The 16,377-nt window shown below is 36.9% G+C and overlaps 1 protein-coding gene across 1 annotated transcript; it reads left to right on the top strand.

Moving 5' to 3' along the window:
• The first annotated feature begins 14,627 nt into the window (after positions 1–14,627).
• Positions 14,628–16,302, top strand: trim63a (tripartite motif containing 63a). The gene has a single exon (XM_058780258.1). The coding sequence runs from the start codon at positions 14,815–14,817 to the stop codon at positions 15,847–15,849; it is 1,035 nt and encodes a 344-aa protein (XP_058636241.1). The 5' UTR covers positions 14,628–14,814; the 3' UTR covers positions 15,850–16,302.
• The last annotated feature ends 75 nt before the right edge of the window (positions 16,303–16,377 follow it).

Genomic DNA, 16,377 nt, shown 5'->3' with positions numbered 1-16,377 from the left:
CTAAGGGATTTAATCAAAAATATCTTAATTTGTATTTTGAAATTTGGAATGACATGAGGGTGAGTATTTAATGACAGAATTTTCATTTTTGGGTGAACTATCTCTTTAGATATTCGATTGCATTATACCACATGATCAACGACAACTTTCATTCTGCAGAAGTTATACTTTATTAATTGACATAGATAGTTTAGTAATAACAAATCAACAAAACTCACAAAATTAGAACCACAAGCTGCCCTCTTAAGGAGGTGATCATTTACCATTCTATGTGTTTTTATCTGTATCTTATGCCTGTACATTATATTGACAGATAAGTCAGGTTTGTAAAACAGATGTTGATCACTTATTAAATAACACAATATGTGATAACTGATTCTATCCTGAACTCTATTTAAGAAATTCTCATGTTTATACAGCTAATCTCTTGTTTATAATTTGCATAAAACTATATACATTTATTATATAAAACCTCAGATGTTCTGAAACTGATATGCACATAAACAAGAGCCACTTTTTCAGACCAGTTAAGATATCAACCCAAACACATAGAGCATCACTTCTTGAACTTTTTAATGTAATATATGTTTGTTTTGCATAATGCACAGACATATGATACCTGATATGTGTTGTATAACTTCTGTGGGGAAAAATATTGTTGATGCAATCTGTGTTTTTCCATTCTCATACACTGCAAAAAAATGCTTTTCTTACTTAGATTTTTTGTCTTGTTTCCAGCCAAAATATCTAAAAATTCTTAAATCAAGAAGGATTTTCAAGACAAGTAAAAATTATTGTCTTGTTTTCAGAAAAAACTAGTCAAAATTAAGTGAGTTTTTGCTTGAAACAAGCAAAATAATCTGCCAATGGGGTAAGAAAAATAATCTTGTTTTCTGTTTGACATAAGATTATTTTTCTTACCCCATTGGCAGATTATTTTGCTTGTTTCAAGCAAAAACTCACTTAATTTTGGCTAGTTTTTTCTGAAAACAAGACAATATTTTTTTACTTGTCTAGAAAATCCTTCTTGATTTAAGAATTTTTTTATATTTTGGCTGGAAACAAGACAAAAAATCTAAGTAAGAAAAGCATGTTTTGTGTCCTGGTCTGGTAACAAAAAGATGGTGGATCAAATTACAGCTGTAGCAGAGATTGATGCAACCCTAATAACTACATTCCTCAATGACAAATTCAATGAATTTATCTCTCACGTTCATTAGTTTGGTCCAAAGTTCAAATCGACTGGGAAAGTGGTCCCATCAGCTCTGAATTTGAGAGAGAAAGAAGTGTAGAATATCTAGAATAAATTTTTTCTGTACTTCATCACATCTGTATTTTTTTATTTTTTTTCTGTTGTATGTTTTTAAACTGTATGCTTCTGTTCTTACCATATGGGATATTTTAAGAGTTTGATCCCAGTTTTCGGATTTTTCCCTTTCTGATTTCAGAACCTGTAAATCAAAGAACCAGATTGTACAAATGATGAAGATTAAACAAGGTTATTTTTCCCAGAGCAATATTCAATAAGTTTCCCTCATTCATCTCTTATCACGGGCTGTAATTAATAACTCTTTGCTAATGGGGTCTTAGTCAGACCCCATTCATAACTGTCTGCTTTACCCACCAGCCCTTGCAGCGCTATGCATCTATAAAAAGCCCTTGACTCCAGGCCATGCAAACCCCATTCATCTTTCACACCCACACAGGCTTACGTATTCTGTGGCATAACCTGTCCATCCCTCATCAGAAAGGAACCTGATAAAGCATAGTATTTACTGAAACAACATCCCTCCCTGCTGCTCTGGGTCCAATTGCATTTGCCAAAGATGATGCTGGACCACACTGCCATTCACATAAGCAAAAGCACTTTTCCTAATAACGCTGCAGAACAAACCCACTCTGTGTTGGTTTTAGTCACACTGACCTGTCAGTTTCAGCCAAACACATCTGGCTCTATGTGTGTATTTGTGTCAGGTATAATATGTGTTTACAGCCTGCGGATGTCTCTCAACAGTTACGATGTTTGAAGTTTTACTCAAGGTTCCTTCCTTGGCGTTCCTTCCTCTGGTGAAGTTCCAAAATTGAGTAAATATTAGGCCAAGGAGATGAAAAAGACCCGAGGCCACTGGGAACACACAAAAAGAAGCCGGACACTGGGATAAAGGCAGCTTAGCTGTCAGTCTACTGTATTTAATCCTGACCTCCATTCTCTCTGCTGACATCTACTATATAGACTTCAGGCACCAAGGATCTGGCGGAGTCCATTTCAGATAAATCCTGTGGGTGCTTTATTACTTTTGACAGACAGAGACACGGAAAACTGTCAGTCATGGATGCTTTATCTACTTCCCGAAACAAAAGGATGACAAAAACAAAATTTAAGCAGGCCAAGTCATTTTCCTCCTCTCTCTTTTTGTCAATAGTGTGGATCACAGTATTCAGTTTTTACAGTTATTATAATTTCACACTTGCACACTTGATCTCACCATGACCATTTCCATTACACGAAAGCACAATATATGTGTCTCAATCCTTAGAGGTTTGGGCCTAAAGTGCTCTGAGACTCAATTTACACTTGATTCACATCTGATTTGGTTGATCCAAGGCAAACTAAAACCAATAAATGAATGAGTGAATGAATAAATGAATGAATGAATGAGAAAACAAAATGAAAGCAGAAAATATAAATGAAATAAAATTAAAAATATTAACAAAAACTATAATAGTATATAAATTATACTAAAATCACTATGGTAAAGCAAAGGCTTTAGGATATACAGGGCTATTATTTCATTAAACAAACAACCAAATAAATAAATAAAAAGAGATAGACCCAAGGCGACATTAAAACCTGAGACTTTGTTTTGCTTATGCAATTTGAGTAGTTCCAATACATTTGGCCTATTAGAGAGTCTGCACAATTAATTTGTCAAATGTGTTATCAACCATGATAGAATTCACAGGATTGTAAATCACCGAGAAGACAAGAGTCACAAGAGTTTTAAGAATCTTATTTCATATTGTTGGCTAATCAGTTCATCCAAGCTGGGTTTTAACTTGACAGCTAATTCATCTGTAAAGCGAGGGAGGGTTAATATTCTAATAAAATGTAATGCTTTTGAAACATCAGCCAAGTGGATACAGTTTGGAAGATGTTACTCTGCCTTTATGCTTTCCTCTGGTGTACATTATTCATTTGAGGTCAAGGAAGAATTTTACGGTACATGGAACAAAATAACACAGAAATCCATATTGAAGATATGTTGATATGCACACCTGTTTTTAAGCACTAAATCTCCTGTGGATTTAAGATGGAATGTTGGTTTCAGAACATTTGTGGATCACTTCTTCTGCTACCCTCTTGATCAGTAGTCTCACAAGAGAGTTCAAATCCCTTTTAATGTTTGCTGCCAAATAGCTACATTCTATTAGGGCCCACGTTAGGGAGAAGGAGGGGTCAAAGGTCTCATTTCCCTGCATTCATTACTATTTTGATTATGTGCTAAGGTGGATGCTTAAATGTATGTCCATGCATTTACATTAATTGACCTGGCTTTGTTTCACAGAGCCAAAAAGAGATTCCTGTCTGCTGATTGCACGAACATCATTAAGCACTATACACGTTTGTAAGTATGATTACTTACAAGAGAGCTGTAACAAAGCTGTTTTTTGTTTTGTTTTGCTGTACCACAGGACCCATTGTCTTGTGTAGACATTTTTCAAAATATATTTAGTAGAAAGACATACGGTTTTAAAACAACACAAGGGTGAATAAATTATGAAAGAATTTACTTTTTTTTGCATGGACTAACCCTTTAAATTAAAGAAATCAGTCTATGTAGGTCACTGTTTCAAAATCCAATAGTGATAGTGCCAAAAGTTTCTTTGTGAAACTTGCATGAATCTCTTCTTTCAGGGCTTTGGCTAGAAAACTATTTGGTTTAAGGGTAAACAAATAAATAAAGTCAAAGGAAGATTTGTTCCACTCTATGTCTGGCCCCATTTGTGGTTGACAGCCTTCTTAAAATATTCTTAATCCTAATATTGTATGAACCTCAAGTAATCAAAAAGAAACAAATATTCAGCTTTTGTGTTTGGGATACATCATGATTACAACCAGGGATAATTAGAGCATCTTCTGTGGAATAAATCCAGTGCCATAGTGCAGATGGCCTTGATTCCAGTCTGTTTAGAATACCACAGACAGATAATAGCAAACAAGTCCAGGCCTCTATAAAACAAGGTCATAATGAAGGTTCAGACCTCCTGCCTTTTAGACTAATGTGAGGGAGATAAACAAGGTGAAAATTGTGTGCTTCACTTTGTGGCGCCATGTACTGGAAAGAGCTGTGTGTTTCAAGCTTAAGATAGGGACGTGGAGGCATAAATACTCTCCTGTCCTTCTCCCCCACTGACCAGACGACCATTGCCACAACTTTGAGCAGATAAGAATCAGCAAACGTATGGGCTCAGACTCAATCAGCGAGATCATAAAGCACTTCCTCACTATTATATCTGGAGTCTGGTTGCGTCCTCCCCCAACATAGTTCAAAGACGCTTGGATGGAGAAAAGACACTTCACAAATAAGCACGTCTTGACGAGGGTTTGCTTGTGGTGCATACCAGCAATACACCCTTGTACTATGGCTTTGGTCCACCGTCTGTGCGCTGACCTACAGAAAATGGCTTAATTGCAGCACTGTTGACCCTGCACTGACCCACTTCCTTCTCGGATACAAAACATCCCAATTAGAAGAGCTACAACCTTGGAATTATCTGGGGAGGCTTTTGGTGAATAATTACACCTCAAGCTCTGTGGAGTAACATGTTTTTGATGAAAAGATGAATAAGACACCATTAATTATATTTTAGTTGAAAGCTTGATTCATTTAAGTCATGAATATCCCCAAAGAGTTCCCAGCATAGTAATGAAGTCGTGTAAGAATAATTTCAAGTTATGCAGTGTTTTTTTTAAAACCCATTATTAACCCCTGAGTCACTTTTCCAGGTCACTTACGAGACACCATTAATAAGCACAAGGAGACAAGCTGAGGAAATGCTAAATTTATATTTAGTTATTCAGTGTACTGGGAAAGGGAAATACAGCCCAATGCCATCTTTTTGATCTTGTGACTTAACGAATGAAAGGGATTTGTGATAGGGACTTGGTAAACAGAGAGTAAATTTTACCACCTGAAAGAGGTTATCTTTGGAATGGACTGTTCTTCAAACAACATCTCAACAACACTCCATCTGAGATGGGAGCACTTGGATAAGAAGCGGCTTAAAGACAAAAGAAAAGCAAATAAATGTGAAGCATAGATATCCCATACCTGTTTTGATCTGTATTGTGGCTATCTGGACCTGCTCCAGATTCAATTAGAGACTAGCTGTGTCCCAAAGCTTCTGCCTGGGGTCCCTGAATCCATCTAAGGGAGCTGACCAGGGTAAAGCAACATAGAGGTCAAGCTACAATCTGGGTAATTTTATGGCTATTTGGGGAAAATCAAACTCTACAGCTGTCCCTCAGAGCAGAGCTTATGTTCTTTTAGACAGCCATGGGAAAAGCAGACTGGTTGATAATCTGAAGCACGCTTTGATAAATCATGAGATCTTTGATAGATAAAAGCATTCTTTATTCCAGTTGTGAGAGTTTCTTGAGTTAAATTTCAAGCAGTATCAAAATCAAAACAGACACTTATCATCAAACATTTTACTGTAGAAGTTGAATCTGGTGTTCCAAGAGCAATGATATATACAGTCCAACAGCACTGGGACTTAACTGTTTGTGTTTCTCCATTTGTCTTTGTCAGTTCTAGACCATGTGTGTCAACAAGTTACTGTCTTCATGAGTGAATCAATGAATAATTCACACACCATTTTATTCAGAAACACATTCAAGAATGAAACAAGTATGTGCGAGTCATAAAATAAATTTACTCAAACATTTTTGTAATTACAAGATGTGAGAGTTTACAAATTGTAGTTACAATTGGACATGAGCGCTATTTACTTTTTCTTGAATTACAATAATCATATTTGTTTTAAAGGGATAGTTCACCCAAAAATGAAAATTTGATGTTTATCTGATTACTCCCAGGGCATCCAAGATGTAGGTGACTTTGTTTCTTCAGTAGAACACAAACGAAGATTTTTTAACTCAAACTGTTGCAGTCTGTCAGTCATTTAAATGCAGTCAATGGGACCCACGGCTTTGAGAGTCAAAAAAACATACACAGACAAAACCAAATTTAACCCTGTGGCTTGTGACGATACATTTAGGTCTTAAGACAAGAAACGATCGGTCTGTTCAAGAAACTGAACAGTATTTACCTCTGATCCACCGTCCAACTGTCCTGAGCGCGTTCACAACATCCGGCGCGTGACACGTCAACGTGCTCTGGCATAGTAGACACATGCACGGAAGCGATCTGACGCACGTAAATGTCACTCATTGTTTACACCGTCACGCGCCGGCTGTTGTGAACGCGCTCAGGACAGTTGGACATTGCGGTGGATCAGAGGTAAAAAATGATATAATGACTGACAGACTGCAACGGTTTGAGTTAAAAATCTTTGTTTGTGTTCTACTGAAGAAACAAAGTCATGTTGGATACCCTGGGGGTAAGAAGATAAACATCAAATTTTCATTTTTGGGTGAACTATCCCTTTAAGTATTTGCAATGCAGGAGCAAAAACAGACACCATAACTGGCAATACTGTGTCCAAAATGAAATGTTTTAATTATTAAAATGAAATGTTGTATAACAGCAATATTACATTCTCGATAGCCTTAATGGTCTTAATATCACCATGTTTGCAATTACCTGTGGTACAAGGCCACTGCAGTCACAGCTTGTGTTGGCAGCCCTTGTGCTCATGTAATACTGCTTAAATATCATTTAAATTAAGTTGTGAATGTTATGCTTTCTTTTAATTTGAAAACAGATCCAATCAGACCAATGAATCTTATAAATTAATTGAGTTTTAATGTATCTGGTAGGGTGTGAAAAGAAATGTGCTGTGCAAAAGCATGGCTGAGCTCCAAATGTTCTTGTGATGATGAAGGCCACAGATCTCATAAGACTGTGAGACACATCTATAACTCTGGTTTCCAGTGAGATCATAAACCAATAATGTCTGTCACACCACAACCACTCCCTGTATCAGTTTAAGCCTAAAACCTGTTAAAAGTAAAGTCTCACCACCCCAATAAATGTCAAAGAGAACTTAAGGCTGCAAATGAAACAGAAAAATAAAAGAAGCCCACCAGGACCCCTTAATCCATCTAGCAAATACTTCTAAGAACAATAGCAAAGCCCATAGTCAAGCAGATACTGTTAGAGTGTACCGTCACAGCATTGTGTACACTATTACGTCAATGTATACATCCATCCTCGACCATAAATATGGTAAAATACCTTGAGAATTTGCATTAGGCCCGACAGATATTGTAAACAGCACTCTTATTTAAAATCGAATGGTGTTCAGTGAATAATGCCTTTAACCCAAGATACTGCATGCTAGGCTAATCTTTTGTTTACACTGGTGTGTCTTTCTCTTTGCTGAGGGGGTGCAGAGATTTCAGTAATCTCCATTTAATCTGACCACCTCTTCCTGTTTAGAGTGACAGTGTTCCACTCTTCCACTCTGTGGTGAATGATGTTGATGGAGATGATCTCTTTCTCTTTTCTTACCCTCCCTTACTATCCTCTTCTTTTGACCCATTTCCTATTCCACATATACAAATTCCTTTAATTCTATTGGCCAATTTTCTGTTTTTATCTTATAATCATATTAAAAAGTCAAGCATCAGTCATGGTCTAAAAAAAAAATCACAAAATGGCCTGTTATGGTGGAAGTGCTCCTTTACTGGTGCCAGACTAAAATACAGCTGCCTATATGTGTATTAAGAACAATTTGAACGAATACAGCCAAATTTATACTCATTGTGTCCTTGTGTTTTTACTGCAAATGTAAACCTTCTAGAGACTGTTTTGGAATTTAAAAGTCATGGCTGAAGAAATGACTGGCACTTCATTGAAACCACTATACACTCCACCCGTGACCTCAAAAAAGTCTCTATTTTAGGTGCATGTTGGGCGAATATGTGGAAACCGGCCACATCTGTATGGATGCCAGCATCCAGACAAAGCCATGAGCACATGGTCACTCCTAATGCTGGTGATAGAATGGGCAGAGGTGAGTGATCAAACGTAGGGAAATTATAGCAATGAACAATACCACCCAGCTCCTTCATTTTCTCACGCACTCCCATTGGGCGCAATTCAGCTAAACAGAGACAAGGCTCAACTGGGAATTCCTGCCTCATTGTCCTTGGCAATCTTTTCAGTTCAGAAACCCTTCGGTTGAACAAATAAACATGGAAAAGTCTCAGAGATCAAAGTTCCTGATATGATGACTTGACCATTAGGTACCGTGTAATTTGATGGGTTTAAAAATTTTGATTCCAGGGACCCCCAGATATGAAGATCCCCTTGCAAGGAACCTCTTTCTTAAGATATAAACTCTGCTGCAGATTTCCATGTATGAAAACATATTTATGCTGTGTAAAATAGTAAGTTTGATGATATAAATTATTTGCAAAATGCAAAATTAAATTTTTCAGTTTTATATTGTCATTGTACTAAAGCCAAATGAAATTATTACAATTATATCTGGAAAATATTTACTTTGTAGTAAGTTAATGGTATATAATTCTCTACCAATTATGGTATAATATTGTTAGTCTATAAAACAAACCAGAGAAACATTTTCAATTCAGTTCAATTTATTTATATAGTGCTTTTCACAATAAATATTGTTCCAAAACAGCTTTAGAGATGATATTGCCTAACAAATCTCCATTGTGAAAGTAACAGTGGCAAGGTGAAACACCAAAGAAATATATAACATAAATACAAAATATTCTTGACAGTATGTACGTTGTACATTGTACATAAATAAGTAAAAAAAAAATCACTTTTTTATTGAAGTTTTCACTGAATGTAACTGCAAATGTACTAGATTTCTTTCAAACCCAGTTTTATTCACTGAAAGACAAGTAGAGACTCATACCTGTAGATTTTTATGTGGCTCACATGGGGTCTTTTGCTTTTAACTTTATCTGGATGAAACCTAACAGTTCTAATAGTCCCAGAAGGTTCCCATTAGTCTATATTCCAGTGGGATGATTTAAGTATATAGGTGATGAGAGAAGCCTGCATGGGTTCCGTCTGGTTGTGGAAACCACAGAACAATGATTAATCCAGACAGAGATTTATAGAGGGTAAAACCACGGTCCTCGTCTGGACATCTTCCCTCACACATTCCTCTATTCTGTGACTCCCGACACATGTGTCTTTTCTCAGAAGCACAAAAAAGTATTGCTTTAATTGTTTTTTACCTCTGAAAAATTTGTGGTCTTTCAGAATGGAGGCAGTCAGAGACATAGTCACATGGCACCACAATAGTGTGATTTAAAGCATGTGTAATGCTTTCTCAGAACAATTATGAGGACTTTGATGTGGAATTTGATATAAAATAGTAAAATGTGCCAGACATTTAAAAAAAAAAGAAAAAAAAAAAGTTTATAAGATTAAATTGTAATTGACATTTTGGCTTAATGTTCACTGATCAACAGCTGTCAGGAGGTGACAGAAAATCTTAGCAGCAATAGGAAGCTGACCTTTGGTGACCTGGTCTGAACTTAGTAAGATAACACTTAACCCTCTCCTTGCCAAAAAGAGTAGATCAGCAGATTTCAGAACCTGTGGGAATAACAGGGAATAATAAATCTTTCAAAAAAAAAAAATAAAAATAAAATTAAATCTCCTTAAAGGGATAGTTCACCCAAAAATGAAAATTCTGTCATTAATTACTCACCTTCATGTCGTTCCAAACCCGTAGGACCTTCTTTCATCTCCGGAACACAAATTAATGACATAATTTTTTATTTTTGGGTGATCTGACCCTTTAATGCTGTAAACAGTGCATGTTTTTTTATCTTTAAATGACCTCATATAAATACATAGTAAATGAAAGACGCCATTAGAATAGGTTGTTGTTTTGGAATTTGTCATGTCTTGCCAGTTATGAGAAGGATCATTGCACTGGTTATATAAGTGCACTGGCTATTTCAATTTTTTGAAGCGTGGGAAAAGATATCACTATAATCGCTATCAACGTTGTTGTTGACCGTGCCATTGTACCAAACACACTGCTGTATTTATGGCCATCTGACATCCTCTGAGTGGTGGAAGTTAAACACACTGTCAAGAACAGGAATCTGGTCTGCACGCCATGTTGTAGCTGGCACTTTTGACAAGGAGCGGAATTCTGCAGAACAGCCTTACAGCGTGATCACATCAGCATTGGTTTGCTATAAGTCATTCAAATCATTGTGTCTCTTGTACACACAGCCACAATGGACTCGTATTGTAGACTTATGGGACACAAAGATGGTTCTGTTGATAGGGGCCAAACTGGCTCCAGTCAGGAAATGTACATTCATCAGTTATCTTTGATTGCTGCCCCAAAACAAATAATGGGTCTCCAGTGATCACATACACTGTAGGAAACACATTTGTTGGAGAGACAATACATTTTCTTAGATTTAAGAACTGTTTTTTATGCATTATGGTACCGACTTTTAGCCTGCCCTATTAAAATACACAGAGGAGTATAGTACAAAATTCATAGACAGACATTTGTTTATGGAATAAAGGTCCATTTATTTTTGGAATCTCTGACATCCTAAACCCATTCAGTTTATAGCATAGCTGTGGAATGAACCAAAAACAAAACAATACTATTAACTACAGCTAAACTAAAGAGGGTGCTTGAGACAGTTTGTAAATGAGGTGATGAAAAAAATTGGTATATTGTGCCACCTAGTGGACTCTTTTCGGTTATACAGCGCACTAATAGCCCTGTGGACCTAAACACTTAACATATTAATTACATTTTCACAGTGTTTTTAAAATGTATAGTAATGAAATTTAAATATAATTCAAAATAATATATATATATATATATATATATATATATATATATATATATATATATATATATATTATATATATTATTATTTGTTTTTTTTTTTCCTTCTGAAAGTCATGAACATTTTCACTACACTGCCACTGGTTACAGGGATGCTAGATTTAAATCATATGATATTTTTAATCATGTCATAATTTCATTTTACAATATTATATACAATTATTAAATAACATACAATTTTTGAAGAATTTGACTATTACAGCTTGATTGGACTGTGGGACAACCACATTTTTAATTATAGATTTAAATCATTTTCACACAATAAACAGGGAAATGTTTAATGCTTATTTCTTTATTTATATCATCATATTTTTTTTTTTTACATACTAATTTAGATTTTTATGATGGGTTTCTAAATGTTAAGACTGAAACGGGTATGTGACAAGATAAAAGGGATTTACAAAGTTACAAATATAAACAATTGTTTAAATGTGATATTTATATAACCATAAGAAGAGTTAAAAACAATTCGTTTTAATTAAAAAAAATTAAACACCTGGAACATAAAAGTGCTTAAAGTAGAACTAACACTTTTTTCTATTTATATGGTCAGACTGCTTTCAAGATATTAAATTGAGAGAGGATTTATAACTTTTTTTAATTAGAGAGGAAACACTTCTGGATATCTTATCACAGTTATCACATTGTGCTTGCTAACTGAATGGATTAACACAGATGTCACTCTGAAGATTTCTTAGAATTACCCATGGCAAGAAAATGAATGATGATTTGATCTAGTCTCTGAAATTTAAACCTCATGTTGAACCAAGACACCACATTCCAGGAACATGTGTCACTGCCAAAACATGCATATCAAAACAACCCACAGTTACATCTAGTAAGCCACATGAACACTAGAGGTATAAGTACATCTTGCAAAACACAGTTTTATGAGTTGTGTCTATGAGTTGCATAAGCATCCCTGCAGGTGTCAGTTTGCAGCTGCTCACACGCTTGTTAATATTTACATGGACGATGTACATTGGTGGCAGGGCCAACAAACTGTCCTCAGTGACTTTTCATAAAGGTTACATGAAGCTCTAGATCAGGGGTGTCAAAGGTTAGTTCTAAAACGAATTAAACAGACCTAAACCAGCTATCCGGTAGCAGGTGAAAGGCAAGTGTGTTGGAGCAGGGTCTTACCTAAATCCTAAATTCGATATTGTTTTGAAGTTTTCTTGAGTTTCAAGGAAAGTTTCAGTTTATTGTCTATAAAAATGTCATGTGGTATCACCATATCACCATTCATTAATTATTAAACATCAGTTATCATATATTTTAAGAGAATATCTAACCTTATAGTCATGAGGGTCTACAGGGGTCCTATTCTTTTTCTTTCTTTCTTTCTTTCTTTCTTTCTTTCTTTCTTTCTTTCTTTCTTATGTATTATTTAGAATTAGCTTTTCCATATTTTCAGTTTTTACATAAATTATGCATTTTATTTTAAATTTCAGTATATTTTATACTTTTTGTTATTTAGCATTTCTTATCAGCTTTTTAGCTTTTTTCAGGTTTAGTTTTAGTAAATGTAATACTTCAACTCTTTTTATTTCACTTCGTTGCCAAGTTGCCAAAGTTGCCAAAGTTAAAAATTTTCATCTAAGATTTGGTTAAACTTTTTTCAATTAATGAAAACAATTTTTAACGATGTTAGTTTTAGTTAATAATAACAGTATATCTATATATATTTTTTCTGATGTTGGTTGTAAAACATCCTACAACATGATGTTTATTTGGTGGACAAATATTTTTCAGATACTAACAAGCAGTGAAGCTACGGAGCCTTTTAAGGGACATGGGTGGTGGGAAAAATTTGCGGTGGGAGGAAAAAAATATTTTTCAAATGTTTTGCGTTCCCTCGCAAAACTTTTGCGTTGTGTTCTGTTAGGACGATTCTAAGGGCCCGACGATTGGGGGGTGGGGGGCTTCTCCTTATTTTTATATTTAAAAACAAAAATTGCCGTGCTGGTGGAAACAACACGAGACCATGCTGCCGCGACTGTGAAGAGCGGCTTGACGGTGCGTTTCAAATTTAGGGCAGAGCACACCTCTAAAAACAATGTTTACACCCTATTTGCGTTTCAACTTCCTCTTTTCACAGCAGCTGGTTGTCGCCTGGCGTTTTTCGCTCGATATTTGCATAAAGTCTGTGAGGCATGTATTCGCTGACTTTCGGTTCATTTTTGTGAAGCGCTGCTGTTCAAGACAAGACGGCAGAAAGCGCACCATTGTTTTCTTAAAAGCGCGACGTTTTGTTGATTTGTGAGTGCACACAAATAAAAGTAGACCCTAAAAAAACAAAAAAAAACCTAAACCCCCAAAATATAAGTCTATGAACCGATCCATTGTGAACATACCAGCTGTAACCACTAAAGTAAACAGGAAGAGTTTGGTTTTGCGTTTGGTTTTGCGAGAGAACGCAAAAGTTTTGCAAGGGAACACAAAGTTTCTAGAGGGAACGCAAAAGTTTTGCGAGAGAACGCAAAACATTTGAAAAACATTTTTTCCTCCCGCCCCAAATTTTTTCCACTCACCCCGAATTTTTCCCAGCACCATGTCCCTTAAAAGGCTCGGTAGTGAAGCAGCATATAATATACATGACTATACAGCTGAAGTCGACCAATTATAATATTAACCACTTACATTTACTGTACATATTTTTTTGGTACTTTTAATCAAAAGCTTTGTCAAAAAAACAAAAACAAAAAAAAAAACTTTGTGTATAAACAAAGAAATAAATACACTACAGCTGCTTGTAAACATCTCTCAGGTATTTTGCTCCAACCTTCGATGGGCACATACTGGTCTGAACATGTTGTTTCAGCACTCATGTGAGTGAGATGATGATGCAACAGATATGACTGACATAAATATTTTTTACTATATTCTACAGTGATCATGTGCTATTTTGAAGCCCATCTCCAGGAGGAGACAATGACACTTTCAGCGTGATATTGCTCAAGTCGCTGTCGAGGGGTGGCATGGCTGTCGAACATATGATTGTTTGTTTACAAATTCACTGTGCTAAAATTGTGAAACACCCAGTCATGGGGGGATGAGGCGGAAAGTCTGACGTCTATCTTTCACCGCCCATCTGATCTCTCTTCCAGAACCATACAGACGGATGTTGATGGCAAGCGGCCATCAGAGGGACAATGGAAGCTAAAACAGATTATGTGTTACAGAACTCACCCCTTGCTCAATTGTCCTAAAAATCCTTCTGAATTTCTCACATACCATACAACAGCTGATTCAAATGCTCTTAGGAAACAATAAAAGTGTAGTTATCAAAATGTCATAATATGGCAATTGACCTGCCATGTTGTTGTGCAGTCTGGGAAGTTCTGGATGTCTGGATGTCTACATGCCAACAGCTATCACATGGGGGTTGTTTAGCCTGACTATGTGATTCGCCTACACATTTCTCCCACAGATGGAGAGCTTGGAAAGGGAGGGGGGTCGGTGTTGCTAAGTTTGGCATGTGACTTGTTCTTTAGTGGGTTGTGCTGGAGGGCTGCATGTTTCTCCGAATCAAGCCGCACAAACAAGTGGTGGGAGCAATCCTGTCCCAGCCACCTCACAGATCAAGTGTCACAGGCAGCCGGGCCGGTATATAAACCCTAAGTCCGTCCTGCCTCGACAGATCAAATTAACCACAGTTAGAGGCAGAAGGCAGAAGTGACCAGAAAAGCTCAAGCTCAACCAAAAAGCAAAGCAGTGAAGGTTATAAGGACTCTACCTCAAACGACAGCAATGGACATCCAAACGGGTCAAATAGTTCGGGCTCCGAGTCCCATGGAGAGCCTGGAGAAGCAGCTGAGCTGCCCCATCTGCTTGGACATGTTCACAAAGCCGGTTGTCATTCTACCATGCCAGCACAATCTGTGCCGCAGCTGCGCCAGTGACCTCTACGACTCCAAAAACCCATACCACTACTCTGGAGGCATCTTCCGATGCCCTACCTGCCGATTTGAGGTGGTGCTGGACCGCCATGGTGTCTACGGTCTGCAGAGGAACCTTCTGGTGGAGAACATCATTGACATCTATAAGCAGCAGTTGGAGAAAGGAGGTAATACCCTTGAACCTCCTTTGAAATCCAAAGAAACAAAAGAGCCTATGTGCGAGGTACATGAAGATGAAAAAATTAACATCTACTGCATAACCTGCCAGACACCTACTTGCTCCATGTGCAAAGTATTCGGACAGCACAAGGACTGTGAAGTTTCCACTCTAAAAGTTGTTTATGAGGCCCAGAAGTCTGAACTTAAAAATTCAATTGACCTGCTAGGTGCCAGCAACAGCTGCTTGCAGGTGATGTTGACACAGATGGAGGAAACCTGCAAAACTGTGGAAGAAAACAGCCAAGTGCAGAAGCAGAAGTTGGGGGAGAAGTTTGACCTACTCTATGCCATCCTAGAAGACCGAAAGGCCCATCTCCTGGAGCAGATCACTCAAGAACAGGATGAGAAGGTGACTCTGGTGCGATCGCTAATCCAGCAGTACAATGAACAGCTGCAGGCCAGCATCAAGCTGATGGACAAAGCCTCCCAGACCATGGACAACAGCAATACAGCTGAGTTCCTCATTGCTGCCAAGCAGCTGCTCACAGAAGCCAAAGATGCATCCAAGAACTCCCATCTACAGAGGCCAGAGCCCGGCTTTGAGGGTATGGACCACTTCACACTCTTTACAGAAGACGTAGAGGCCATGCTTGCAAAAATGGACTTTGGAGTCGGTGGAGATGATGAGGATGAAGAAGAGGAGGAGGAGGAAGAAGAGGAAGAATAAGCAATGATAGACTCTAGAAAAAGGACTTAGTGGGGACAATAGATACAAAACCTTCATGGTTCATGATAAGGACAATAAACTAGCTGCTTTTGATAACTGTGAGACAAGGGAAGTGCAATCTTAAAGCAGTTTTAGTACAATTTGTACAAATTGCACCATTTGTAATGTCTTTTCCACTTGACTTTTGTACTTTTTTTTATTAATATGGATGTTCCTATTGAATTATGTTTTTTATAATTGAGTAGAAAATAGAAGTTTATGTTTTGTTTGCTAAATTGAAGCTAGATTTATAAGCTGTAGAAAACAGCTCTGCTAACTTTCGAGTGTCATGTGAGATACAAATGTTTGAATACTTGAAATATTAAATAATGCACTTGACTAATGAACTGTAATGTAATGTTCATTTTCATTGGATAATTCAGTGGAAATAAAGGACTTACAAAAAGAAAAAAAGGGTCATTTATTTAAATTACTCCTTTCATTTGGTTGAGGTGCCCACACCTTCAGGTGACCTTAAACATCTTTCAA

Source organism: Onychostoma macrolepis, chromosome 06, assembly GCF_012432095.1.
Source record: "Onychostoma macrolepis isolate SWU-2019 chromosome 06, ASM1243209v1, whole genome shotgun sequence".
Classification (NCBI taxonomy): Eukaryota; Metazoa; Chordata; class Actinopteri; order Cypriniformes; family Cyprinidae; genus Onychostoma; species Onychostoma macrolepis.
Note: the sequence above shows the minus strand (reverse complement) of the source record. Positions and strands in the feature narration are given on the sequence as shown.